At 47.5% G+C, this 27,204-nt stretch overlaps 1 protein-coding gene across 7 annotated transcripts in view; it reads right to left on the bottom strand.

Annotated features, from left to right (window-relative positions):
- The window catches only part of PIGG (phosphatidylinositol glycan anchor biosynthesis class G), a 45,763-nt gene that overhangs the window by 5,671 nt on the left and 12,888 nt on the right, over nucleotides 1-27,204 (bottom strand). For 3 of the 7 annotated variants that reach the window (XM_045072446.1, XM_004772364.3, XM_004772365.3), the window contains exons 4-11: nucleotides 26,791-26,979; nucleotides 25,766-25,907; nucleotides 17,246-17,458; nucleotides 13,145-13,362; nucleotides 12,502-12,783; nucleotides 10,652-11,109; nucleotides 6,796-6,987; nucleotides 3,303-3,612 (exon numbers count right to left, since the gene is read on the bottom strand). In XM_045072446.1, coding sequence (XP_044928381.1) covers nucleotides 3,303-3,612; nucleotides 6,796-6,987; nucleotides 10,652-11,109; nucleotides 12,502-12,783; nucleotides 13,145-13,362; nucleotides 17,246-17,458; nucleotides 25,766-25,907; nucleotides 26,791-26,979 — 2,004 coding nt within the window. Of the gene's footprint in view, nucleotides 1-3,302; nucleotides 3,613-5,532; nucleotides 5,842-6,795; nucleotides 6,988-10,651; nucleotides 11,110-12,501; nucleotides 12,784-13,144; nucleotides 13,363-17,245; nucleotides 17,459-25,765; nucleotides 25,908-26,790; nucleotides 26,980-27,204 lie in introns of those variants that run through there. The other 4 variants (XM_004772368.3, XM_013045810.2, XM_045072640.1 and 1 more) reach the window with 4 other exon arrangements.

Genomic DNA, 27,204 nt, shown 5'->3' with positions numbered 1-27,204 from the left:
GCTCACCCTGCCCAGGAAGGTGGGGTTTGCATCCAAGGGAAACCTCTCCCAAGATTCAGCTCTTCTCTCCACATGCAGTCTTTATCACTGCTGGTGTCCTTTCCTCAACTATTCAGGACATTTTTAAATCTGACATTGTCTGCCTTGGTCCATCCAAGTCCCCTCCTGGAACCACTTCTCAATGACCCAGGACACAACTCCAGCGGGGGTTTTTGGCTTCACAAATGTGACAGTGGAACTCCACTGCCGCCTCCTTTGCCGTGTCACTTCAGGTGGCCACCGGGTCATGCTGGCAGATCTCCGAAATATCTCAAAGACAGGCATTCACTCCTGTCCTCACACCCCTCTTACAGCAGGCCCCTTCCCTGACAGCAAGCTCCACTGTGCAGCTTCCCCTTCATCCACTTTGCCCCTGGCTGCCGAGGCTCTCTCCTGATGACCTAATTCCTACCTAGAAGCCCCTCACTGTAGACTGAGGAACTCCCAGAGCTGCTGAGAGGAGGGAAGAGCAAGAACCCCAAGTGCTGCAGCAAGGGGAGGCGTGATGACGACAGACTCGTGGCTCCAGCACTGGAAAGCCGATGGAGGTCCCACCAAAGCTGCCTCAGTCGTGGAAAGAGAATTGGCCACAGACCATTATGGTCCAGATTGCCTGCTCTGAGGCTTTACTTGCCTTAACTCATTTAATCCTCAACTGTTCTGATGTGGTGCCATTGTGACTCTCAGGGAACTGGTGGGAAACAGGCAGAACATGCCAGAGGAGGCTAGCTGGGTACCACACTCCCAACCCCTGTGCTATCAGGAGTCCCCGCGCTGAGACAAGCAAGCGCTGAGACCTACAAGCAAGCCTGTAGGTCTCCTAGGAAACCTGACCACGAGGGAAGGGCAAGGGGGAGCGTTGAGACTAGGGAGGTCCGCCTTGCTATTGGTCACTGCCTGATGCACCAGGGTCTATGCTCATTCTGCATGCTGACAGACCCCCAGCACAGACCACAGTGCTGCTGCAGGGGCACCGGGGCTCTTGGACACATGAGTTCCACTGCCAAGCACCAGCACCATGGTGCCGTTATCGTCACTCCCCATGGAATGTGGCCAACGAGGAGGATACTGAACGTGAGGTGGTCTCCTCACTGGGGGCATGACAGTGGCTCCATCACTCTTCCTGACACCAAAGCCTTGGCACAGGCCAGAGGGCCTAACCAGCAGACACCTTCTTCTTCTGAGCTAAGAGGGAAACCACCAGAATCTCGCCATCTGTGCCCACAGGGTCTACCATGTGACCAGTTGCCACTCCTACATGGAGCCCTGGCTATCCACGCACCTCTGGGGCAGGAGCGTTCTGTGCTCACTGGACATGCTTGCTGTCCAGCACAGTTCCCAGGAACTGGATAAGGGAGGGGGCTTGGCGATTTTCCATGGTGATGGCATTCCCATTCCCCACCAAGGCACTTGTGATCAGAGACACAGAACTCCTGGATGGAGGCGACCACCAGGATGAGGCCTGTGTGTGACTTTCAAAGAGAGGACTGTGAGATGGACAGGCCGTCTAGAAACTTCTGGAAAGCTTAGCAAAGCCTGAAGTCCTTCTACAGCAACACATCAGCTACAGTGAATGGCTAAGCGTGAAAGAGCCGCTGACAAGGCCAAGCAGATCTCCCCCAGAGGCTGACTCCAGACCCGGTCTCTCTCCTCTGCGACTTGTGCCAGTATTTACAATAGCCCTCCTTCATCCTCCTCCCCTTCTGAGTTGGAATTCCTGGGCAAACTGCACTCCCTCACATCCACAAGGCTGGTAACCTTTTACATTTCTTCTGATTGGTAAGAAAAGCTTGTGGTGTCTGAGATGGGGCTACTGGACACCACGGAGACACACACAGCTGAACCACTGTGTGCCTCAGCGGAGGCCAGCCTGCACGGGGTGGAATTGACCAGCACTTCTCCAGGCGCTGCATGCTGGTCGTCAGTGTGGTCTTCGGTCACCAACACTTCCTGGGATGGGCAGCGACTCCAGGGAGGTCCGATTACTTTCTAGGTCCTACAGACCCCAGTCAGGCCTCCTCTACAGGTCCTGAGGAACATCGGCAAGCAGAGAGCAACTACGCAGGATACCTACCTCCTGTTTGTCACTACTTGGTCCTCACAGCAGCCAAGGAGGAGATAAGCTGTTGAGTGGCCCATTTTATAGATGACACTAGGGCACAGCAGGTGCCTGCCAGAGGCCGCCTGGCTTCTTCTTCTTCACTGGTGCCAGACACCAGTGTTAGGGGCTACAGCTACCCATGTGCAGGGCTGGACAGAGTATAGGGGTCCTCTAGGAAAGATGGATGGTAAGGAGGGTCTGAGGGTCAGGTCACATTCTCTAGGACTTACGGATTTCTAGAACTTCCCCCTCACCCCCTTTGGGCTTCCGGGAACAGACAGAGAACAGTGAGGGAGGTGCTCTGTGGGTGACACCAGGAGTACCAGCAAAGCATGGAAGAAGCCCCAGGCCCACCTGTTGGGACAAACACACCACACGTGCTCCTAAGGACTGAATGAAGAGGGTGCGCAGAGACAGTGCAGAACCTCACTTTCAAGATGGCAAAACACAACAGAGTGCTCAGGGCCTTCCACACAGTTCCTCCACCAGAGGGTGTGAAGTCGGGGAGTGTGGGGAGCTGTGCCTACCCTCGAGGGTACCAGAAGCAGCCACTAGATGGAGGGTGGGGCCCTCTGAACCAGGGCAGAGATGCAGGAAGGCTGGGTTGGAAATGAGTCCCTCCAAGACTAGGAGCTGGTCCCTTTGTCCACTTGTCCAGGTGCCACTCCAAGCATATAAGCGAATACTAAGGTCCATCCTGGAGGTGGCTTAGACTTTCCTCTGGTGGGCCCTTTAACACTGGGGAGAAGACATGATGACCACGGGGCTCCACAGGACTGACAACTGAGTGAGGACACCCAACAGCATCCAGCACTGATGGCCAGGGGGAAGGGCAGAGAGTTCAGTCATTGCCTCATGAGGGAAAGCAATGGAACTGTGATGTGTGTCCCGAACGGGTCATGGTAAACAGACCAGTACACAACCACATGCTGTCTTAAGCACTCCTGGATCCATACCGAGGGTGTCCATCTTAAATAACTAAGCATATTTTATCCTATAAAATGCACACAGGATTTAAGCATCATTCCCCACACCACATTGACAGTTCCTTCACCAAACAACCTTTTCAACGTCCCAAACTATGGTAAGCTTTTCTCAAAGAAAAAAGATAAGTGACATACAAAAAGTTAACAGACTTTCCACAATAATAGTGAAAACCTACCTGGAAATAGAAGAATGCTTGACCGAACCAATAATGCATTATAGTGATCTCAGCTGCATCATGCCTCAGAGGCTTCCAGATGAATTTAGTCATTAGTGTCTGAATCAAGAGGCTCAACACTAAGACTGGCAGATTATGTGGCCTGAAAAGCAAAGCGGCCAGAAGAACTAATCCACTATATATTTCCCATAAACCCACAGTCTTGATTGTGAAGTCTGCAGCAATGACTTGAGATTTAAGCAAGTCTTTGGTGCCCGTGAACAGAATGCCAAGGACAAAGACATGAACAAAACGAGCTTCAATAACACCCCTAAAAAAAAAAAAGCAAAACAAGTTTGGTTTGTTAGCACCAGCTTGAAAAACTCATATATATTCTTCCCATGAAAACCGTGTGTCTACTTAGCTGACTAAACAAGCCACAGCTCCCGCCCACGTGGGTAACTCTGTGGAAGGGGCAGGTGTCTGCTTCTGCATATCAGCCCCCCAGGACACCCTCGCCCAGAGGCTGGCAGGCCTGTTCTCTCTGTGCACTTATCCAATGGAATTGGATTCTGGGAAACTGCGCTCATTTGGCCCGAGCATGGCCTGGTGCAGGATGAGAGCCATCACCTGCCGGAAAAACCATCCACCTGCTTCACGGTGAATCGGAAAGACCACTGCAACAGGACAAGGTCAAGCTCTGTCAGAAATGTCCCTAAATTCATAATGTTAAGATACATTTGGGCATGTTTACAACCAAGCACTCATACACACAAAACAGTGTAGTGCACACTGTGGGGCCTGGAGAAGGACAGGGCCACGTTAATTCTGGGCTCTGCCGCTTCCTGGCTCTGTTGCTGGGGCAAGTTAGTTAAGGCTTCTGAAGCTCACTTCATCATTCCTAAAATGAAGAGAAATGGTACATATACTTCATAAGCTGTCCTGGGAATTAAGCAAGAGAACACAGGAAAAGCGTGTGGCACACAAGTATTAAGGATTATTAAGAAGTATTTGAGGGGTGCCTAAGGGGCTCAGTTGGTGAAGCATCTGCCTTTGGCTCAGATCATGATCCCAGGGTCCTGGAGTCAAGCCCTATACCGGGCTCTTTGCTCAGCAGGGGGTCTGCCCCCTCCCTCTGTCTCTGCCCCTCCCCCTGCCTGTGTCCTCTCTCCCTATCTCTCTCTCTTTCGAATTAATAAATAAAATCTTTAAAAAAAGAGAATTTAGCACTTCATTTCCAATTATTTGTAAAGGATATAATTTATGATGCTCTATCAAAAAATTTCACCTTATAAAACATAGGTATCTCTAACCCATATTTTAAATAAATTTCATAAATCAAATATTTTCTATATATAAGAAAAGCTGATCACTTAAAGTAATGCTAAGTAAATAAAATTTTAAATGAAATCATTACCATAATAATGTATTTGTTTGGAAAAACTAAATCTTCCTATCTTAGATTTTCTTAGGGAGGTTTATGCACTTACAAAAATCCCTTTTCTTAAAGTGTAGTTTACTCCAAACACTCAGACCACTGTCTGCTGCATGCCTCCTCCCATGTGCAGACACTTGCCCAGGGGGTCATACTCTGGCCTAGAAGCTGGGGTCAGGTGCAACCCTGTCACCAAGGCATGTGCTAAACAGAACGCTGATGACTGACCCACAAGAGTTAAAGGAGTAATCAGCCAAGGCCCTAAGTCATCAGGGCGGAGGAATGCCAGGGCAGTATTTGTGGTGAACATGAAATGAGAGCACCAGCAAATGCCTTCAAGGGGTCCACCTCCTTGCCCTAAACCATCCAATGCCATTCCCACACGTCTAGGATCATGGCAATCTGACCTTCCACTCCAGCCAAGCCTGGGCTTCAGAGTGGTGAAGAAAGTCAGAAGTAAAGGAAGATTTTTATTACTGACGGACAGCTACAGACTACACAGTGAGAAGCAGCAGTTAGGGCCATCTAGAACCTGGACAGCTCTAGAATGTGGGTAGAGCTGGAAGCAGAGGGAGCTAGACTTGAGATGGCTTTAGTACTGGAGTAGACCTAGAAGGGAGAGGGATCTAGAACCAGGGTAGATGGGGGTGGGGAAGGAAGCATTTTCCAGGAAGAATGCGAGCCAAGCAGTGCAAGTTAATGAAAGGCTTCGGTGGCCTATGCTCTAGACACCAATAAGGTGTACACTGTGGCATCCACAAACGGCAAGTGGTCCAAGTCTTGAGATGAGTGATGATGAAATTAGGTGCATTGATCTGAGAGGAAATGAGGAATTTATTCATGTTTCACACTTGAACACCATCAAACGTGACGCCCAGCCTTGGCATCTGCTCAGAGTCAGGACTCCGAAGTGGACAGTCATTGAGATGTCTCCCCCTACCTCCCCCTACCTGACTTAACTGCCTCAGGAGAAGGCTTGCCATCCTGCTGTCACCTCAACTGCCTCTACCATTGGTGGGTCTGGCTTCCAGATGTGCCCCATGGCTCCTGGACACCCACACAGCCTGGTCACAGCCTTCAGCTAACACCTTGACCTTTTCAGAGATGACATTTGCTTTTCTTTCTCTGATTAGAAAAGCAATAAAAAAAAAAATGCATGAAAAGGAAGACAACAAGCCACCTATGATTCCATGTCCAAAATATACTTGTCCAAAATATACATGTCTAAAATATTCCAATGTCCTAAATATACTTAAAACCAATTACCTATTTTAGCCTTTCATATGAACATAAAACAATATGCACCTACTTCACAAGCTGGGGTCATACCACAGTTTCATAGATGCAGTTGACCCACATCTTCACATCTTTTATGAAAACACACTAGTCAGCACAAAGTGCATTTAGAGGCTCATCCCACTGCTGGTGGCCAATTACCTTGTTCTATACTACATGCACCTATTTCCAGTTTCCAGAGAGCCTGCCTGTGTCCTGGTTTCAGGCCTCCTCTCTGGTTGGATTCCTGAGGTACATTCCGTAAGATGGTGCCCCGGTCAGAGGCTGGACACACTCAAGGCTCTTAAAACATTGTGCAAACAGCCTCCAGGGTGGTTCTGCTCACTCTATCCCACAATCACCATTAAAGAAAGAAAAGCTGCCACTTTGTGACAAAAAATGGCCTTCATGACTCAGAATGGGGGGAACACTCCCCACCCCTGGAGTTCACTGTAAATTATGAGAAAACTGATTTTTCTGGTGTGCTTTGTTTCCCAGCTGCTAGCAAGCATCCATTCTTTGTAATTCCTGTTACTATGTCTTTAACTGAGCAAAAGTAAATCCTTTAAACTCCCTATTTTAAGAGAATCCCTTTTTTAAAAAGGAAAGCTCAGTGACCTTAGTGCATTACTTGTCTCCCTCCTACCAAAGCAAAGAGGCTAGAAGAACCTGTTCGCTGAGGTTCTTCTTGTCAGGTCTAGTAGCTGCTGAGATCACACTTCACAGGAACCACTCCAAAGTTCTCAAGACTTCATGGCTGGCTTTACTACATAAAACATGACATTGATTTGCCAGTGCACTTACTTTGAAATGTCTTTGCTGTCTCGTTGCCATGGGAACAGGACATTTCCAATGGCTGCCCGGTAGCAATAGACGCCCAGCAGGCCAAGTGCCATGGCTACTTTTGACGTCAGGGAGCACCTCCTCTGAACTAGCACGAAAATCACAAAGAGCGAAAGGGCAGCCAGAACAGAGAGTTCAGCTTTGTGATCAGAGCTGAAATGAAAATGGAAGAGCCCCAAATTACCAACAAGTATAACCATTGATGTCATGGGTCTACGCTGAGTGGCTTTCTAAGAACTGTATTAAAAATAGCTGATTTTTCTGAAAAGCAAAAAAGAAAAGAAAATCATTGGTGATTTAAACTCAAAGGTTCTTAAAATACAACAAATGAAGGATGGCTACCCCAAACTTGTTTCCATTCACAAACAACCCCTGCTGCCAGGCCTTCCCTGTACAAAATGCCACCCCCTGGCTCCCCTGGCAGCCCCCCTTTCCCCACCTAAAGGTGAGGAGATTCTGGGCTCACTGGATTTACCAGGGCACATGCTGCGCAGGGAGGCTAGCACTTGCCAGTGTGGCCCTCTCTTGCTCACTCACTGGCACACACTGACTCACTGGAGAGTCTGCCCGCTGTCAGGTGGGGAGAGTTTGCAGAGGGGCTGGATGTCACCATTTGGAGCACGGAGCTGTCATGGCAGAGCCGGGCCCCCCCTCTGCCTGGCCCTTGCCACCATCCTGCTACCTTGTGGAGTGCTGGACAGCAGGGTTCTCTTCTGTGTCACTCACCACAGTTCTTGCTCACAAAACCTAGATGCTCAGAATTAAGTGGATGAGTGACTATCTTGCCAAGTGAATAAACATCAGTGGAAAAATTACTCAGGAAAGACTCAGAGGAAAGATGTGGCCAGTGTCCCTGTGGCCAGGGAGAGCAGGTGGTGACAGGGGTCATGCTGGGGCCTGGCCCTGCCCTTGTCCTTGCTCTGGGAGGCGGTCACCTGGGTGTCCATTTACTGTTGCCCTTTAAAATGTGTTTTGTGGGCGCCTGGGTGGCTCAGTGGGTTAAGCCGCTGCCTTCAGCTCAGGTCATGGTCTCAGGGTCCTGGGATCGAGTCCTGCATTGGGCTCTCTGCTCAGCAGGGAACCTGCTTCCCTCTCTCTCTCTGCCTGCTTGTGGTCTCTGTCTGTCAAATAAACAAATAAAATCTTTAAAAAAAATGTGTTTTGTGAGATAATCATATCAAAAAATGGGCAGAAGATATGAACAGACACTTCTCCAATGAAGACATACAAATGGCTATCAGACACATGAAAAAATGTTCACTGTCATTAGCCATCAGGGAGATTCAATTTAAAACCACATTGAGATACCACCTTACACCAGTTAGAATGGCCAAAATTAGCAAGGCAGGAAACAACATGTGTTGGAGAGGATGTGGAGAAAGGGGAACCCTCTTACACTGTTGGTGGGAATGCAAGTTGGTGCAGCCACTTTGGAGAACAGTGTGGAGATTCCTTAAGAAATTAAAAATAGAGCTTCCCTATGACCCTCAATTGCACTACTGGGTATTTACCCCAACGATACAGATGTAGTGAAAAGAAGGGCCATCTGTATTCCAATGTTTATAGCAGCAATGGCCACGGTCGCCAAACTGTGGAAAGAACCAAGATGCCCTTCAATGGACGAATGGATAAGGAAGATGTGGTCCATATACACTATGGAGTATCGTGCCTCCATCAGAAAGGATGAATACCCAACTTTTGTAGTAACATGGATGGGACTGGAAGAGATTATGCTGAGTGAAATAAGTCAAGCAGAGAATGTCAATTATCATATAGTTTCACTTATTTGTGGAGCAAAACAACATGGAGGACATGGGGAGATGGAGAGGAGAAGGGAGTTGAGGGAAACTGGAAGGGGAGGTGAACCATGAGAGACTATGGACTCTGAAAAACAACCTGAGGGTCTTGAAGGGGTAGGGGGGTGGGAGGTTGGGGGAACAAGGTGGTGGGTATTAGGGAAGGCACGGATTGCATGGAGCACTGGGTGTGGTGCAAAAACAATGAATACTGTTAAGCTGCAAAGAAATTAAAAATAAAAAAAGAATGAAGTCTTGTAGAGAAAAAAATAAAATAAAACGTGTTTTGTGCACTCTCCTGGACTGTTAATTATAACAACTGAAAACAGCAATAAGGAAGGTGAGTTTATACGCCTCCCCAGAAGCTCTGCTATGGGGAGAAACAGGACCGCACAGCCGCCTCTTCATAGACAGGAAGAATTCAGCAGCACAGGGAAGACTGGTGATTCAGGAGGTGAGCATCCTGATAGGAAGAGGCCATACCCTGTCTGCTGGAGGAGGGTCCAGACTGAGGAGTGGGGGGCAAGGCATCTGGGCTGGCAATCAGGACATTCTCCTGCACTGCTTCAACTCTCCAGAAAAAATAAGAAGTGAGGCCACTGGGCTGCCAAAATCACATGCTTGGGCACGTGCCTTAGCTTCCTTCTGCTTCCTCTCCTGAGGTAGGACAGGCCAGTGAGCTCTGTGCAGGTTTGCTGTGAAAATGAAATGAGCAGGCACATGGCAGGCACCCGGAAAAAGCTGCCTGTGACTCCGGTGGTTGCCAGGGGTTTGCTAACAGAGTTACTAACACCTGGGAAAAATTTCCCACCAGAATTATTTGGCCAGAGGAATGATTTTTATAGCTTTTGATGGGTAATTCCAGGTATCTTTCCAAAGGACCATGGCAGCATGTGGTCAGGGGTCTTCTGCTCCATACCCGGACTGGGTTCTATTACTTCCTTCTGTGTGTCTACCTGACTGAGTAAAATCATGCCTTGTTGTTTGACCTGAAGCTTCCCGATCCCCAGGAGGATGAGCATGTCCTTTCTCTTTCCGTTGGCATTCCCTTCTTTAGGAACATGTCTGGCACTGTCCCCAGCACCCCTCCTGCTGGTGATTTTCATCCAAGTTCTTCACAGCAACAGGAAACAAAGGTCCATTCTGTTCTCTTCCTTCTACTTTAGTTTCTAAGTTTTCACTGACAATTAAGAGGTATAATACTGGGGTGCCTGGTTGGCTCAGCCAGTTAAGTGTTTGTCTTTGGCTCAGGTCATGATCCTGGGGTCCTGGGATCAAGCCCCACATTGGGCTCCACTCTGCCACTCCCCCTGCCTGTGTGTATTCTCTCTCTCTGTCAAATAAGTAAATAAGAAATCCTAAAAATAAAAATATATATATACACACAATATAGCACATATATATATTTTTTTTGGTAGGGGGGAGAGAGAATGCACAGGGGTAAGGGTAGAGGCAGAAGCAGAGGGAGAGAGAATATCAAAGCAGACTCCATGCTAAGTGTGGAGCCAGATACGAGACCATGATCTGAGCTGAAATCTAGAGGCAGACACTTAACTGTGCCACCCAGACACCCCAATACAGCCAAATCTTGACCTTTTCTGCCCCAGTTCCCTCTCTTTACTTTGGTGCTCCCCCTCTGTTATACTTTGGATGAGGCTGTCCAGCCACTGGCTTTAGGGTGGAGAGAGGAGTGGGTGGCCGGAGGGAGCATGACCCTGGCCCCAGCCCTACCTTGTCAGAGAGGTGGCAGCAAGTGACCAAACTACATGCTTGCTGCAGTTGTCATTTTAAAACTCGAAGGTTTTCAAACATAAACAAATACAGTGATTCAGCAATTAAAAAAAAAACAAATCCATCTTTCAACATTAATTCATGGCTTACGGTCTTTTTTCCCCATTTCCTCAGATCTCAAATACCACTTCTGTTTTGAATACAAAAAACAGGCCTACATTTTGAAAAAGACTCTGTGTGTGGCCAGACAACCATAAAAGGTCTGCTAAGGCCATGGCTCCTGCTCTCACCTGGTGAGCCAATGCCCCAGGTCAGGCCGGTGGGCCCACTGCACACCTGTCTGGTTGAGTGACCGCAGCAGACGACAGCAGGTAAGTATCACCCATGGGCTTGCTAACACCATCCACTTCTCGTAGCCTCTGAGCGTGTCAAGGGAAGTAGGGCTCTTAGACACTCTGTGGGGCTTGGACACGTTACAGTGGATGTTCCTGTCCCATAATGCTGGCTCACTGCTGACGAGTCCCTGCTCCACGTGTGAGCACGGCTGGGGCTCACAGTCATCACTCAGAAAGCAGTTTTTGTAGAGCTCGTGACACAGAGCCAGACACAGGGTGTTGACGAGGAAATACCAGGTCTGATGCTCCTCCTCAATGAAGCTGCTCGCACCCAGACTCAGCACGTGGCCCAGGGTCCCCAGTAAGATAAGGACATCTAACTCCGACCATCGTGCCTTTGGATGAGCTGGATTCTATAAAAGGAAAATGCATTTCGTGAGGGAAAAATATAAAAATGACACAAATCCCATGTGCATGTAAAAGTTCTTGCTCACAGAGCATCACCTGCTATGATAGGTACCTGCTGCCCCTCATGCCCCACACCCATCTTCTGCTCTGATGGGACTGCCTACTCTCCTGAGGTACAGCCAGTTGTCACCCTGGACTCCAAGTCCTAAGCTGAGTGACCCATACCATCTGGGCAGTGCTGCAGCTCAGAGAGCTCACCTACCAGCCCTCCTGGAACCCTCACCCTCTCCCTGGGAGCCTGAGGTCTTCAGGGGTGGTCTAAAGTCAGCTCCTGCTATTTCAAACCAAAGCATTCCCAGGATATATTCTACCAAAGCAGACATCTAATTTCACTATGTATTTTCCAGAAATCCAGACAAGTTTTCATTAAAATGGTCAATTCTATTGAAACAACAAAGTTGGCATCCTAGCACTACCCTTTAAATACACTAACTGAAAGCATTTACAATTAAAGATGAGAATTTAATGCTATCAGTTGATAACTACTTAATATTTACTCTATCTATCATGTACAGCTTGTGTAAGAAAGGAGAGATGCCATGAATTTATTTAGGTCCCGGGGAATCAAATGGCTTTAGGGAAACCTATGCTCTGATGGGAAATAAAAATGCACTATGAACAACAACCTATGAGCTCCTTGGACACATGCACGCAGGGAAGGGTATTAGATGGCTTCGAGATGAGGCAGCTGCACTGGGCAGGGGTTGGGGGTGGTAAGGAGGAGCTGGAATCACTTCCCTGAGTTCCTTGGGCTCCAGGTACTATGGAGCAACTGTGGCTGTCCCCCTCTGCTTCACTGGCCTGCCAGCACAACCATGAATAAAGGTGTCAGAGGCCAAAGATTCTAAGAAATCTCAAAGAAAATGTCAGTCTTGAAAAGAAAAGGCAGGATGGACTCCCAAGGAGGGCAGGATGAGGACAGGGTCCCAGCCTCCTGCTTACCTTCCTGGAAGGTCTAACAAGTTGACTCTTTTCTCTCTGAAGTGTTCTTCCCTTGGCTGCAGTTCAAACACTGGCAGAGAAATGTCTGATTCACACACTGCCCTATCAGACAACTGCCTATTCATGTGTGACCAACAGCTCTATGCAGTGCTTGCCATGTTTACACTCACGGGGACCCTGTCTTTCCCATAAAGGAAAGGGGCATGTGACCTGACAACACAGATCTGAGTGTCAGAAGTCAGGATGCTCACATGTTGGCCCCTCTGAAGTATGGGCTCCTCTCCTTGGCTCCTTGACTCGGCCTGATATACAGACCTGGGGTTTACCAGCGTCTGACAAAGAACAGCAAAGTAAGAGACAATGGCCAGTGTCCTACATGGAAAAATGAGTCTTACCTTCCTCAGGAGTCTCCCATCAGCAAACACCTTGGCAAGAGCAGACACGACGGCACAGAGCAGTGCAGAAATCAGTGCCATCACTCCACCTGCCGTCAGCCACGAGAGGCCACAGAAATAGCACGAACTCTCGGCCGAGGTGCACACAATGACGTGAAGAGCAGAAAGAACCAGGAACACCAAATAAAACAGCAGAGAAAACACAGGCGACCATAGAGGGACCTCCAGTTCAGCCTTGTTGCTCAGAGCCTGTGGCATGCTGAGTAGGAGCAGCACTAGAACCTGGAATGGGAAAAAAACAGTTGTGTCCATGACTGCTGGGCTTGGAGAGAACTGTTCAGAAAAAGTCTATCTCCTGACCTTATGCCAGCTGTTCGAATGCTGGAAACAGAAGAAAGCCCAATAAACACGATTTCTGATGACCTGCCAAGAACGTATGCATGCAGCCATGTGGAGCACAGCCGCCTGACACCTGAGGATACCTCGGGCATGAGGACACACAATGAGAGACTTCAAACACGGAAACTGGAATTATCCCCTTTTCAGAAAAAAATAGTATTTTATATGCTTTAAACTACAATTTTCTGGCTGAGGTATGAAATCAGTCTAACAGCTGAGCCATAACTGCACACAGCACCCGTACCTCCAGAACCATGACAGTCCCCACCAGCATCGAGTAGATGTCGTACTGGGCCACTTGTCTGCTCAGGGACAGGCTCAGGGTCCTCAGGGCCTCCAAGTACTGCCTGCGAACCTTGGCTCCCAGGTTGAAAAGGACTTCTGAGTTATTTTCCTCCAAGTACAGTCTGATCCAGTTCCCATGCAACCTCTCTGACATTTTAAACTGCTCAAATCCAGGCTCTAACAAGAAGAGGACAGGGTTACATGCAGAAATCACAGAGAGTCACACACATTTATCACTTCAACATATTCAGTTATTCGCAGCACGTGGTATGAGCATAAAGCCTGGTATCTTGGGGAGTGGTCTCCAGTGCCTCAGTAAAACAGCCGATGATGCTCATGAGTCCTGGGACATCCTGCCCACCTGCCAGCCTGCCATGGCCCGAGGCACAACGCAGCACACAACATGGATAGATGTGTGTGCCCTCTGCTCTGCTGCCCATTCTCTCCCTCCCACCCCTGGCCTTGCCTCCTCCTTCTCTCTCAGTTTCTCTCCAAGTTTTTCTTCTTCTTTAATGTGCAATACAGAAACACCCAGGGGAACCAGGTGGCTCAGTGGGTTAAGCCTCTGCCTCCAGCTCAGGTCATGATCCCAGGGTCCTGGGATGGAGCTCCCCATCGGGCTCCCTGCTCAGTGGGAGGTCTGCTTCTCCCTCTGAGACTCCCCTGCTAGTGCATGCTCTCTCTCCCTCTCTGACAAATAAATAAATAAAATCTTTAAAAAACAAAACCAAAAACAGCCCAGAAAGGCATTACATTACCATGCCGTTGGTGTTACAAATCTTTCTGACGCTTACACACTGTGAGGATCATGCAGGCAGTGGCCTCTTCCACCACATCCACTTCCCACTGTGGACTGACTGCATCCATCTCTAACCTGTTTCCCTTCTTCACACATCCCGACCCCTCCTGCCATGATGCTGAGCTAGAAGATACATCCCAACACACAGCTAGGGCTGGCAGAACAGCACCTGGATTGAAGCCCAGCCCCAAACGCCACCGGCTCCCACTCTGGAACGGCACTGGCAGGCAGCTCAGCATCAGGAAGCTGCTTCCCTCTGGAGCTGGACCAGACTTACTGGTGACTCAACTAGTCTGCAAAGCAAGAACTGCCTTTCAGAGACTCCCTGGTGTTTACTGTGCTCTTCCAACCTCCAGCAGAGCTATTCTAAGGTGGTCTAGGCCCTGTCCTTCAGGATTAGGGTTAGGGTTGCTGTATAACCCTGAGCACAGCCCAAATGCTGGAAGTCCTGCCACTGCTGTGGATACTGGGTGACAAAGCGCTGGTGACCAGCGTGACCAGCTGGTGACCAGTGTGACAGCCCTGCACGATGACCAAGCCCACTCCAGAGAAGAGGCACACAGACACCAGCTCATGGGCTGGCAGGTGATAGCTGGGATCTAAACGCCATTAGTCTGGATCTAGGATGGAAACCTTTATTGTTATACCCCACCACCCTGAAGTCACACAGACATGGGGATACCTGTGTCTATACCCAATCACCTAGAATCACAGAGAAGTGGAAACCTGTGTATGTATCCAGACAAGTATTTACTGAGCACTGACGACATGGTACGTGCAAACGTGTAGTTCCTGCCTGCTTGGGTCTGTGATCTAGCTGGGTTCTCACATGTGCATGTAGTACAAATTGTGAAAAATGCTATGGAGGTTTAAGTAGGGGAATGTGGGAGACTTTTGGTAACACTGAAGAAATGGACTGAAATCTAGGGTGGAGGGTGGGGGATAAGAAGGTACGACACTGAAGCTGAAGTGGAAGCTGGCCCAGGAATCCACCAGGTGACAACTAGGAAGAGCATCCAGTCTATGTGAGTAGCACATGCAAAGATCCTGAGGTGAGAAAAGTTGGTCCCACTGGAATGAAAGTCAGTGGAGTGATGGGAGAGTTGTATCAGATTGGGCTGGATATTAGCGGAGGCCTTGAAATCGATTAGTGTCAAACACATACTTAGTTTTGTCTCAGGAAACAGGATCACTGATGGTATAGATAAGGGGCATCCTAGGAGCCTAAGGCCCCTTGAATGCTTTCTCATGCCAGGGATTGGCCTATGCTCAACTCATGGGCTTCTTTCTGGCCACACCCACTGCTTAATTCTCCCTACTTGCTCCTCCTGAAATAAGCAAACAACCCTCACTGTGGCTTTGTTTTGTTTTTTACTTTTTTAAAGATTTTATTTATTTACCTGACAGAGAGAGAGGAGAGAGAAAGCATAAGCAGTGGGAGGGGCAGAGGGAGAGGGAGAAGCAGGTTCCACACCAAGCAGGGAGCCTAACCCAGGACTTGATTCCAGGGTCCTGACATCATGACCCGAACCGAAGGCAGACGCTTACCCGACTGAGCCCCTCAGGCGTCCCTTTTGTTTGGTGCTTTATTAGATGTTAGTAGAGGAAAAAGGACACATATTACCAACAGCAAATTTTCAAAAGCCACTAAACTCAAAAGTTACTTTTGAAAACAAATATTGACTCTCCTCTGGACTGAAATATGCACCTGGGCTGGCCTCACTTTTCACACAGTTGTTCACTGGGGCCACCTCATGGACAAGGGGCTGGCCCCCTAAGCTCTCCCACCATTCAGGATACTCAGCGCCCCATTAGTCCTTGTTGATCTTCCACAGGCAAGTCAGGGCCAGCCTACAACTCAGGCATTCACTCTACTAACTAGTACTCCCTTTCTCAAGTAGGAAAAGCTGCCAACAACATGTTAAATGCACCTCAGACCAGGAGTTGACTGTTTCCAGATTCCCAAACCAGCCCCAGTCCCTGCACCAAACATGCGGTCATTGATGCAACTTGACGGTCAGATAAATTGTTTGAAAAGATGGTCTTGGGGGAGATACGCTCTCTTGTTCTGGATCATTCCTACCCCTTAGTTTCTCCTGGCTTAAAAATATAAACATATCCTTTGTTGGTCTCTGTTCACCTCATAATACAGCCATCTCCACACCCCACCTCCTTCCCTGCCCCGACTCCAGTTCCGCCTTCTCCCAGCACTCTGTGTGTCCTGACGAAGTCGCTGGTAACCTCACCTGCCAGGTGAATGGTCAAGTCTCAGTTCCTCATTTTATCTTACCTTGAACAGGATTCAACTTGGGTGCTCACTCCTCCCTTCCTAAAATTCTTTCCTTACTTGGCTTCCTCAACACTAATCCCCTCATCCTGCAAGCACCCTACTTCCCACTTCAGTAATGGTCATCCCATTCTTCTACTGTTCTGCTGAACACGGCAGCTTGCTCCTTATGCCTCTGGTTCACCATCAGTAAGTCCTGCCTGTACCAGCTTCAAAATATATCTGGAATGCCATCGTCTGTCCTGGACACAGCACCGCCACTGCCTGGGCCCTCATCTCACCTCTCATTGGGACATGCAGCAGCCTTCAGACTCTCCTACAACACAAGGCAGAACCTTCCACATAGGTACCTGAGATGGCCTCTGAAACTGCAACTCGAAGACCTCAGACCCTGCACGAGATCCCCCCCAGCTCATGATGGAATTAAGAGCCCTTCCAAGGCCTGAACGGCCTCCATATCCCTCTGACCTTGTCTCCTTCTGCCTTGCTCCAGTTCACCCTGTTCCAGCCACTCTGTCCCCTGGTCATCCTTTGAAGGTGCAGACACATCTCCTCTGTAGGATCCTGCATCTGCCACACGTTCCTTCTGCATCTCAAAGGCCGGGCCTCTGCCCCGACATCCCTCACCTACCTGCGTCCCCCATCCTTTCCCCAGTACACCCTTTTTCTGAGGTACTCATCACCATCTGACAGCTGCTACTCCTTCTCCATCTCTGTAAGGTAAGCTCCATGAGGGCAGAGCCTTGGTGTTTCAGGAGCTTTTAACAGTCCTCAGCCAATCAGGAGCTTATTAAAAAAGTCCATATTTGTTGAATGAGTACATTTATGAAAGAGCTTGATGTAGATAACTGTATCTGTCGGTGCTGCTAATGGTGACCATCATGGTTGTAACAAAACAGAAGCACAGTCGTGCACACCACGAACAAACAGGAAAACACCAGGCGCAGTGGAAACATTGTCATTAACGGAGTTACCTTTTGTGTAGGATGGCACATTCTCTTGCAGTAATTTGCTGAGCTGCACTGCATTTAAATGTAAAAACCTCAGCTGTTCTCTCACGGGTCTCCCTTCCACGGTGGGGAACAGCAGGCTGCCAACACTGTTCCCTGGGATAGGCAGACCAAGCCCTATTGCAAGGGTTGCAGCCAAGTCAGTCTGTTGAACATGCTTTGGACGTCTGATGTCACCTAGAGAAAGGAAAGTGTTTTAAGCAACAGGCTCTCAAGTGTGTACAATGGTGGTCCTTCCATCAACCTGCTATAACCAATTACCTATCTCTTCAAAGCATTCCATGAATATTCATTCAGAAATCACCTCACTGGCGTTTATGTCAACAAATTTACCAAACATTCATTCTGTGTGGGCATGGGGCCTTCCCTGAACCAGGGTGCCGGTGGGATCTCTGGCGGTCCCTACCCCGTGGGTTCAGAGAGGTCTACACAGTGCTGAGAACCGGACACAGGCATCTCAGCAGCTCCTGGGCAGTAGAAGGTACCTCTAACTGGGGAGAGTAGAATGAGGCTGGATTCAGCTGGGCCAAGTCCTATAACCAACTCCAACAAACAAGACATCTGCCTACTGATGGCCCAAGCAACTGAAGGACTTCAAGTCCTAGCAATGGTTGGCCGTCCTACTGCCCCTCCCAAGGAGAATGGGTTCCACAGCAGGACACTGGGCTCACACTCCTGCTTTGCCACCATCTAGCTCATGCCTTGGACAAGAACGCAACTTTGTCAGACTGTTCTCATTTGCAAAGGGAACACCCAGCCTAACCATGCCAGGACAATGTATTGATTATGGTACTTTTTGGTTGTATAGAATTTTTTTTTTCTTTTTAATTTGGTCAAGTATATTAACCTTTTCTTGACCAACCCTCCACTGACGGCTTCTGGGTTATGTTTAGAAAGAACCTTCTACTCCAGAATTATCATTTGTTTTCTTCTAGTATTTTCTTATACTAAGTGCACTGATTTGAAATAAAACAAAACCCAAAACAGAAAGCCCACCTTAAACTGCTTTTGACACGGATAAAGGTGGTGGTGCTGGTGTTATTCTGGGACTATTGTAGGTCATTATGTGACACTCATATCCAAGGCTGGTGACAACCAGTATTCTAAGCTTGGGAGGCAGAGAGAACAGATGTAAGATCCATGAATTTCATTTTACAGTAGTGAATGTGGATTGCAAGTATCAGTACAAACTCAAGACCTACTTTATCTTAAAAAGATTTCCTTGCTTTGTCCAGAAATGATAACTACACAAGTATCCACAAGTACTGCTAGTTCTGAGACGGTGGCCCTCAAAGATCCCTTTGCACTGAAAGGGACCAAGGAATCTGGGAAAAGCAGCTGATTCCAGGTTTAGGCAAGGATCTGTGCACGAGAAGCTGATACAACTTTTTAGATGAGGCAGCGACAGAGCCCTCAGAGAAACTAAGGTGTTTGGGACTTTCAGGTTAGAAGGACTCAAGAGCTAATCTGAATCAGAGGCTCCTACTGGCCAAAGATGGGACAATCTGAATATTAATAAGGGTAATTTTTATGGTGAATTGAAACAAACTATGCTTAAATCCATGAATTCACAATGCTACTGAACACCAGCAACACAAAACACTAGTTGGTTATAGCTGAAGCATGCTAGCGAACTCACAGTGAACTAATTCACTGATCTGGAACTGGAAATTAAGTGGGAAGAATAATTCATCTTTACTCCTATCTCATGTTAAAAAATGGTAGTTAGGTAACAAAAAGTAAATTAGGGAAGATTCTCCTTACAGAATTGTTCTGGCTAGTTAATGAAAAACAGAATTAGGTAATTAAAATATCACTATTTGCAACCTCCAGTGAATTACTAGTTGGTCATCAATGGCTATTGGCTTCATCAAACAGTCAGACACTGTGTGCATCCTGCTGGAAACAGCCTTAGGAAAACCAACCAAACCAATGGGATCTGAATCTGCCTCCTGATCAGAGAGGATTCACAGAGGAACAGAGGGTAGGTCAGCAGACAGTGCAGAGGAAGACTCCCCAGGGCAAATAAGCAGGTTTCTTCAACAAATAAACTGTGGTGAAATAGAAGAGGCTGGAGTGGGGCCCTACAGACGGAGGACACATAAGAAGACATATCAGCTAATCTAAACGCATGGATCTTATTGGATCTTAACTCAAACAACTAATGAGGGAGACAGACTTTGGAAATCTGAACACTGACCACCACTGATGAATAAAGGAATGAATACCATATTTCAAATGTGCTACTCCAGAAAGTAAGAATAAGAAAGTAAAAAAAGGACATAACTTCTAGAGACTTGCTTCCAAATAAAACAGAAGAGGAAAAAAAGCTAGAGGACATAAGATATAAGAATGGGCATAAAAGGGGGCATCTGGGTGGCTCAGTGGGTTAAAGCCTCTGCCTTCCGCTCAGATCATGATCTCAGGGTCCTGGGATTGAGCCCTGCATTGGGCTCTGTTCAGCAGGGAGCCTGCCTCCCCCTCTCTGTCTGCCTCTCTGCCCACTTGCGATCTCTCTCTGTCAAATAAATAAATAAAATATTAAAAAAAAAAAAAAAAGAATGGGCATAACGGGCGCCTGGGGGGCTCAGTCAGTTGAGCGGCTGTCTTTGGCTCAGGTCATGATCCCAGATTCCACGCTCTCTCTCACACTTTGTCTCTCTTTCAAATAAATAAATAAAAATCTTAAAAAAAAGAAAAAAAAAAACATTGGCTGGGTGGTGCACTTTATTACACTGTTTTGAATACTTTTGTATATCTGAAAATTTACATAATAAGGAGTCTTTAAGAAACACTTAAATGTTTTGATCTGTGAGTTATACAGGTTCAGAGAAAAGGTAGATTCTCAGCATGATTTTTTCCCAGAAGGTCCTGACATCACTTCCAGATGTCTTTTCTCTATTAATGGGAAATGCTACCTTTCGTCACCAAATGCCCAAATCTACCGGGGTCTATTTTTGGCCTCCTGACTTTGCTCTACTGATTAGTATGACTAGCTCTTACCAGCAGTATTTTGAGAATGGTAATTCTGTAATACTACTACAAGGGAGGCCACATTACACAGTGGGTTTTATCCTGTAGAAGAAGGAAAGCATTTCAGAAAACCATTATCCCCATTCAGCACCCAGCCCTTCTCCCACCTGTCTCCTCTCCACTGACCCCTGCAATGTGCTCTGTACAGCTCAGCCACCTTTCACACCTTCCATCAACAAATACTGAGGACACAGACAGTACATGCCACGATTCTGGGCTTGAGGGCTAGAATATAAAAGAAAAGGCCAAGTCCCACCCTTCACGGAGCTCACATCCTGTGAGCAGGAAGAGGACCATAAAATATCTTAGCTCTGCCCTGTGTGAAGGTGGAACAGAGGCATGAGGCCAGAGCTCGGGGGTGGACAGTAGCAGGCTGGGGCACCTGAAATCACATGGTACACAATTCAAAACTGCTTATTTTTCAGAATAACAAACATCTTAAGATTAATTTTTATTAGAATAAGCAACAAAAATTGACATAAACCTGTAGGATAAAAATAAGCCTTTAAAGACCTATCAGGAATGGTGGCTTGAGGAGCTCTGTGGATTGGCTTGCCAGGAAAAAAGCGCAACTGGTAAAAATTATAAAAAGCACCACCACCACCATGATATACCCATCTGGGCATACAGTAAATAAAGAAATCTTTGTTCCAGAAAATCTCCTAAAGCTTGGTAAGAACAGAGCAGTGTGAGGCACCGGAGGAACCATGACTTCCTCCCTCCTCCCATAGCTCCGTGGGACAGACTCCGTGCTGAGAGGGTGCAGCAAAGAACACGGGGCCCCCTCCCCACTGGGTCCCCGTGAGGGCTCTGAGCTCTTCCGGGGAGAACACGCTGCCAGCATCACCCGTCCTCCTCAGCTGTGTGGTGTAGAGGCTCAATCCCAGCTGAGTGTCTGGGTTCTCTCTTCTTCTGCCCCAGTTTGTTTCCAGGGTAGAGGCTGCCCCCAGAAGAGGCTAGTGGAAAAGACCACAGGCTTTTCCTGTGGCAGGCCACAGAACAGAGCAAAGCTCCCCACAAAAGAACTGACTTTGTCTGAAACAGAAGATAGTGAATTCAAGCCTAGGAATGCTCTTGAAAACAATGGAGATTTTGGAGGTGTGCAGGTAAGTGGAGGCTGGTAGTTTCATGACAGCCACAAGCTAAAACCACAAACTAGCTGGGCTCTCACAGAGAGGGCCAGGAGAGAAGGGTCAGAACCACCTCACAGAATGGCCTCGAAAATGACCCTGCAAAGGGGCTCAAACACGGGATCAGATTATGCAGCACATTTATTATAAATTGTCAAAAATAAGGCAGTCAGCTGGCAATGAGTGCAGCCTGAAGCTGGGTGTGACAGCAATAGAGGCAATAGCCTGGCACAGCTGTCACAGAGATAGAGAGAGGCACAGGGTGTCAGCGAGACTGCTGGCACCCCAGGGTGGCTGTACCAGCCTGGGAGCCACAGCTGACTCCACACTGCGGGAGAGAGAGGGAGCCACTGGAGCGGCCTAGCCATGCTGCTTGGCAAACAAGGGAACAACAATGACGACGGCTGTGGGGTGGGTTGGGGGTGGGTCAGCATCCAGAGTTGCTGCAACATATGATTTGAAATGGTCAGTTTTCACACCGAAAACTATTAAGAATTAAGCAAAGAAACAGGAAACAATGACTCAAACAGAAGAAAAAGCAAGAGAACCTTTCAGTAAAGGACCCAGACATTAGAGGTAATAGATGGACTTCCAAGGAACCATGGCAAACACGTTCAAAGAGCTCCAGGAAACCATGCATAGACAAGTAAAGGAAGGTCTGATGACAATGTGTCATCAAGTTGAGATTATCAACAAGGAGATAGAAATTATAAAGAAAAGAATCAATGGAAACCATGAAGATGAGAAATATAATAACTGAAATGAAAAACTCACTCACTATAGTTGCACTGAACTGGCAGAAGAATCACCAAATTTAAAGGCAGAGTGATAAAAAGTATACAATCTGAAAAACAGAAACTTTCCCAAATTTGACGAAAACCATTAATCTACATATCCAAGAGGCTCAATGACCTCCCAGTTGGATAAACACAAAACACAAAGACATATTATAATGAAAATGCTGACAGACAAGACAAGGGAAGCCCAGGCAGACAGAGGAAGTCCCATCAGAAGCCATGTAGGCCACAAGGCAGTGGGACAGCGCACCTGAAGTCCTGAAAGAGAGAGAAATGGTCGGCTCAGAATGTTCTACCCAGCAAAACTATCTTTTAAAAATAAAGGCACAATACCTCATGAAAATATCTGTCCAACGGCGCCTGCATGGGTCAGACAGTTAAGTGTCCAACTCTTGATTTCAGCTCACGTCATGATGTCAGGGTCTGGGGATCAAGCCTTGCTTTGGGCTCCCCGCTCACTGTGGAGTCTGCTTGTCTCCCACTCTCTGTGCCCCTCCCATTGCTTGCACACACTGTCTCGCTCTCGCTCTCACAAATAAATAAATGATAAATATTAAAAAAAAAAAAAGAAAGAAAACATCTATCCACACAAAAAACTTCCCAAATGTTCATAGCAACATTATCTGTAACAGCTGAAAAGTGGAAACAACCCATATATTTATCAACTAATGAATGGATACATGATGTGGTCTATCTGTCATGTGGAACATAACTCAGCCAAAGAAAGAAAGAAGTCCTCATGCCACTACAACCTGGGTGACCTTTGAAAGCACTCTGCCAAGTGAAAGCAGCCGTCACACAAGGCCATGTAATACAGGGCCCATTCAAGGGAAATGTCCAAAAGAGGCAAATCTACAGAGATGGAAAAAAGATCCACAGTTGCTGGCAGCTGAGGGAAAGGCGGTAATTGGGGGTACACTTTCCTGAAATTAATACCTCCTCTCAGCAGGCTACCTGCAAGGCAGTCCTGGCTCATAAAATAAGCATAATGAGACAACTGAACACAACCACTCTTTATAGGAGTCAATAAAAGAAGAAAAACTTGGAATCCACTGTTGGCACTGAGGTCAGTGGCCTGAACCACCCTCTCAGGTGTCCTGCACAATTAGCCCCCCTGGCTGTTCCTGGAAGTGAAGATGCAGTCAGGCCTTCCATGGAGGACAACCTTCCTTTGAGATGAAACATCAACAATGACCCTCACATCCCTGTAATAAAAGTCACTGGCTTAGTTCTCTCTTTTGCTCTGCAGACTATAAGCTCCCTGAGGATGGAGGCTGCCCACAGTGTCCAGCACAGTGCCTGGCCCACCTCTGCTGGATGGCTGAGTGGAAAGGGCATTTTTGGCATGGGGCTCTTGCTCACATAGGGGAGCCACATGGAACCCTTCTTTGGGTACACAGTGGGGGAAAGCCAGGTGTAGAAGGCAGGTGTTCTGGTGGCTAGTGTGTGTGCTCACTGGAGGATAGGCTTCATTAAGACACCTAGACTAGGAAGGCTCAGGTCCCAAGAGCTAAGGACTTACATCTTAGGAGATTAGATGTCCGAGAGGAGGAAGTGTTGCAAAATGATTGAAAGAAATCAATGGAGATTCTTCCCCAAATAATCCTCGCTCAAGCGGGAGACTCATTCCTTCGACAATCCTTTTTGGCACCCATCACATACCAGGTGATGTTTAGGCCCATGGTAGGCATGTACAATGAACAAAACAGATTTGGCCCTGCCCGACTGCAGGCTGAAGTGCAGAGAGCAGGCGGCTGTTACATGCATCACACGGGCAAGTCTGTAATTACAATCTAAGCGAAGAAAGAGGGCACCAAGCGTGGACTGCTGTGAATGACAAGCACAGCGAGGGCAATTTGGTTTCATGGATGAGCGAGAGATGTCAGCTGAAACCAGGGATGAGTGGACAAGCAGGCTGAGGGGCTGATGATGACAGAGCTGGGCACCTGGGGAAGAGCTCGTCACCTGAAGGACTGTGCGAAGGGCAGAGGCCAGGACACAGTGAGTAATGGTGAATATGGTTTAGGATGAAGCTGCAAGGTAGGAAAGAAGCCTCACGTAGGATTGTTAATTGATCCAAAGTTCAGCTACTGAAAGGTTTTATGTACTGGAGATCAGGGATGGTCTGGAACGTGAGGAGCGAGGGAGAAGGATGGTGAAGGGGGGACGCCCACATTTCTACCTGGAAGAATCACATGAAGGTGCCATTTGTTGGGAGGGGAATATGAGAGGGCAGATTAGACATGAGGCTGTCACAGTTGCTTTACCTTTGGGAGACCCAAGTGGAGGTGTCAGACAGGCAGCTGAGTAGACAGTCTGGAGACTGGAAAAGAGGAGACAGCCAGTGGGATAAATCTGACAAACCTATTCATGGGACTTAAAACTGTGGGCGCGGATAAGATCATCTTAGAATTGAATATAGAGTGAAACCAGGAGGCAATCCAGAAAGAGTGCCAGGGCCAGGAGCTAAGCTAACAAAGACTAGATAGCAAAGTGAGGTGCAAAGAAAACCAGGCAAATGGGAGCTACCAGAACGGGGGGTCAGAAATGCCAAATGGTTCTGAAGGATCACGTAAGAGGAAGCCAGAGAGTGTCCAACTCAGAAATAACTGGTGAGTGAGGGTAGGCGTGTTGTAAACTTGAGGCAGCAGAGGAAGTGCAGGGTGAAGAAGAGACAGGGCACGTGGCCATGAGGTAAGCCGGCCTATGTGTGTTTGGGGTGGACAGCTGGGCTGTCTTAATGCTGACATACAGGCCCTCAGTTAGTCCTGCTCTGACTGATCCTGACTCCTCGAGTTTCAAAAGATTATAAAAATTTTGGGGGCACCCGGGTGGCTCAGTGGGTTAAGCCTCTGCCTTCGGCTCAGGTCATGATCCCAGGGTTTTAGGATCGAGCCCTGCATTGGGCTCTCTGCTCAGCAGGGCCTGCTTCCCCCTCTCTTTCTGCCTGCCTCTCTACCTGCTTGTGATCTCTCTCTCTGTCAAATAAATTAAAAAATCTTAAAAAAAAAAAAAAGATTGTAAAAATTTTGATTATTGGGGCATCTGGGTGGCTCAGTCGTTTGGGTGTGTGCCTTTGGCTCAGGTTGTGATCCCAGGGACCTGGGATCAAGCCTCAGACTGGGTTCCTTGCTTAGAGGAGAGACAGCTTGTGCCTCTCCCTCTGTCCCCTTCCCTGCTTGTGTTCTCTCTCTTTCTCTCTCTCAAAAAGATAAATACAATCTTAAAATTTTTTAAAATTATTAATGTTTTTTTCTTTCAGTTCACATGTGTTCAGATGTCCCAAAACTACTGGTAATTTTTGTTAAAGTTTCAGATACCCAGGCCATGACCTTCATAAAACAAAATTCCTAAAAAGAACATTTATATTTTAAAAATTGGGGCAAGAAATGTAAACTCCAAATACTGGCTGCCCTTTGCCCCATTTTCATCTTCACATTGCTTGGGATATTTCAAACTTACACAGTTTCCAGACAGATACACAGAATACAGTTTTAAAATAGTAAACATTCCTAAATCCTCACCAGGTTTTCTTTCAAATGCAGAACTGATTAAGATCAGGGCGGTGTTAAGCTCCTCCATGGAAGAGGCCCCGTGACCTCCTGCTTCCGACATGCCATGATCACCACAAAGAACTAGCAAATTGGGTACAAGAGTGTCTCTCTCCTATAAGGCAAAGAAAAAAAATATTTCAATTGCATTCAGACTGAGGAGAACACATGATCTTGTTAAGGAAACAACTTCAGATTTTACCTTTACTTTAAAATAATAACTCTTTATAAATGAGTTAGACTTTTTTTCCTTAACCTATGAACTTACAGCTAGATCAAAGGGTCAAAAACAAGTAATATCACAAATATAACAAACAGAATCATATGGAGGTCATGAAGCACAGCATGGTTCTATTTAGGACCTCTCAGGGTAGAGGATTTGGGCCTGGTTTCTACTGACCGTGAGAGCCTAGGCGCATGCCTTATCATACCCATGTTATGTGTCACATGGGATTGCCCCTCAGCCTACGGCTCCAGCCAAGGGCCTCTGCTGCTCCTTGAGGTGCAGGGGAGGCTCTTTCTTGCTTTTGCTACTTACTTCACCTGGAATGCACTTTCACAGACGGCGCATTTGCCCCCTCCCTCCCTTCAAGGCTCTGCTCCAGTCTCTTACTCCATCCTGAAGGACAGCTGCTCTCACAATTCTGCCTCAAATTGCAACTCTTCTCTCAGATGCTGGTCCCTCCTCCTGCCCCACGTTTTCCTAGAATACTTATGTACTCGTTGATTATCCTCACTTGTCCTCCCTGGCTACAGTATAAGCTCTACAGATGCCCAGACAGGCATTCAAGAACTAGGAGGGGGATGAATGGGTCAATGGTAGACACAGTCAGAGCTGCTGGGAGGCTGAGCCCATGCTCTGTGCTTACAGGCAAACTGTGTGATGGTGGGCGTGGCATTTACATAGGTCTCGAGTCCACTTCAGGAACTCGGTATCTCTTAGGAGTTGCTGGCACAGTTGACACTCGTGCAGCCCAGCGCACCACAGTAAGCCTCACCTCGGACAGCAGTGAGGTGTGGATCTTCATCAGGACACTGTCCATCTCCCGGAGTTTGTGCCCGATCAGAGGGCTACTGGGCCCAGAGACATGGCCGATGTGGTCCAGCCCGAGGTAGTGGAGGATTAACACATCCCAATCTCCTCTTTTTAATACTTTATCCAAATGCCTTGTAACATTATTATCCACCTGTAAAGGGGGAAAGGTACGTATGAATAGCTTCCTTTATTTCCCTTGATCTACACTCTCCAAGGAAAAGGATACAGTTCTTTTAAAATCTAGGCATTTTGGAGGAAGGAGCAAGATGGCAGAGGAGTAGGAGACTGAAATATCATCAGGTTCCAGGAGTTCAGCTAGAGTTATCAAACCATTCTGTACATCTACAAACTCAACAGGAGATAGAAGAGAAGAAGA

Source organism: Mustela putorius, unplaced genomic scaffold (assembly GCF_011764305.1).
Source record: "Mustela putorius furo isolate JIRA1106 unplaced genomic scaffold, ASM1176430v1.1 tig00000083_pilon_pilon_pilon, whole genome shotgun sequence".
NCBI lineage: Eukaryota > Metazoa > Chordata > Mammalia > Carnivora > Mustelidae > Mustela > Mustela putorius.
Note: the sequence above shows the minus strand (reverse complement) of the source record. Positions and strands in the feature narration are given on the sequence as shown.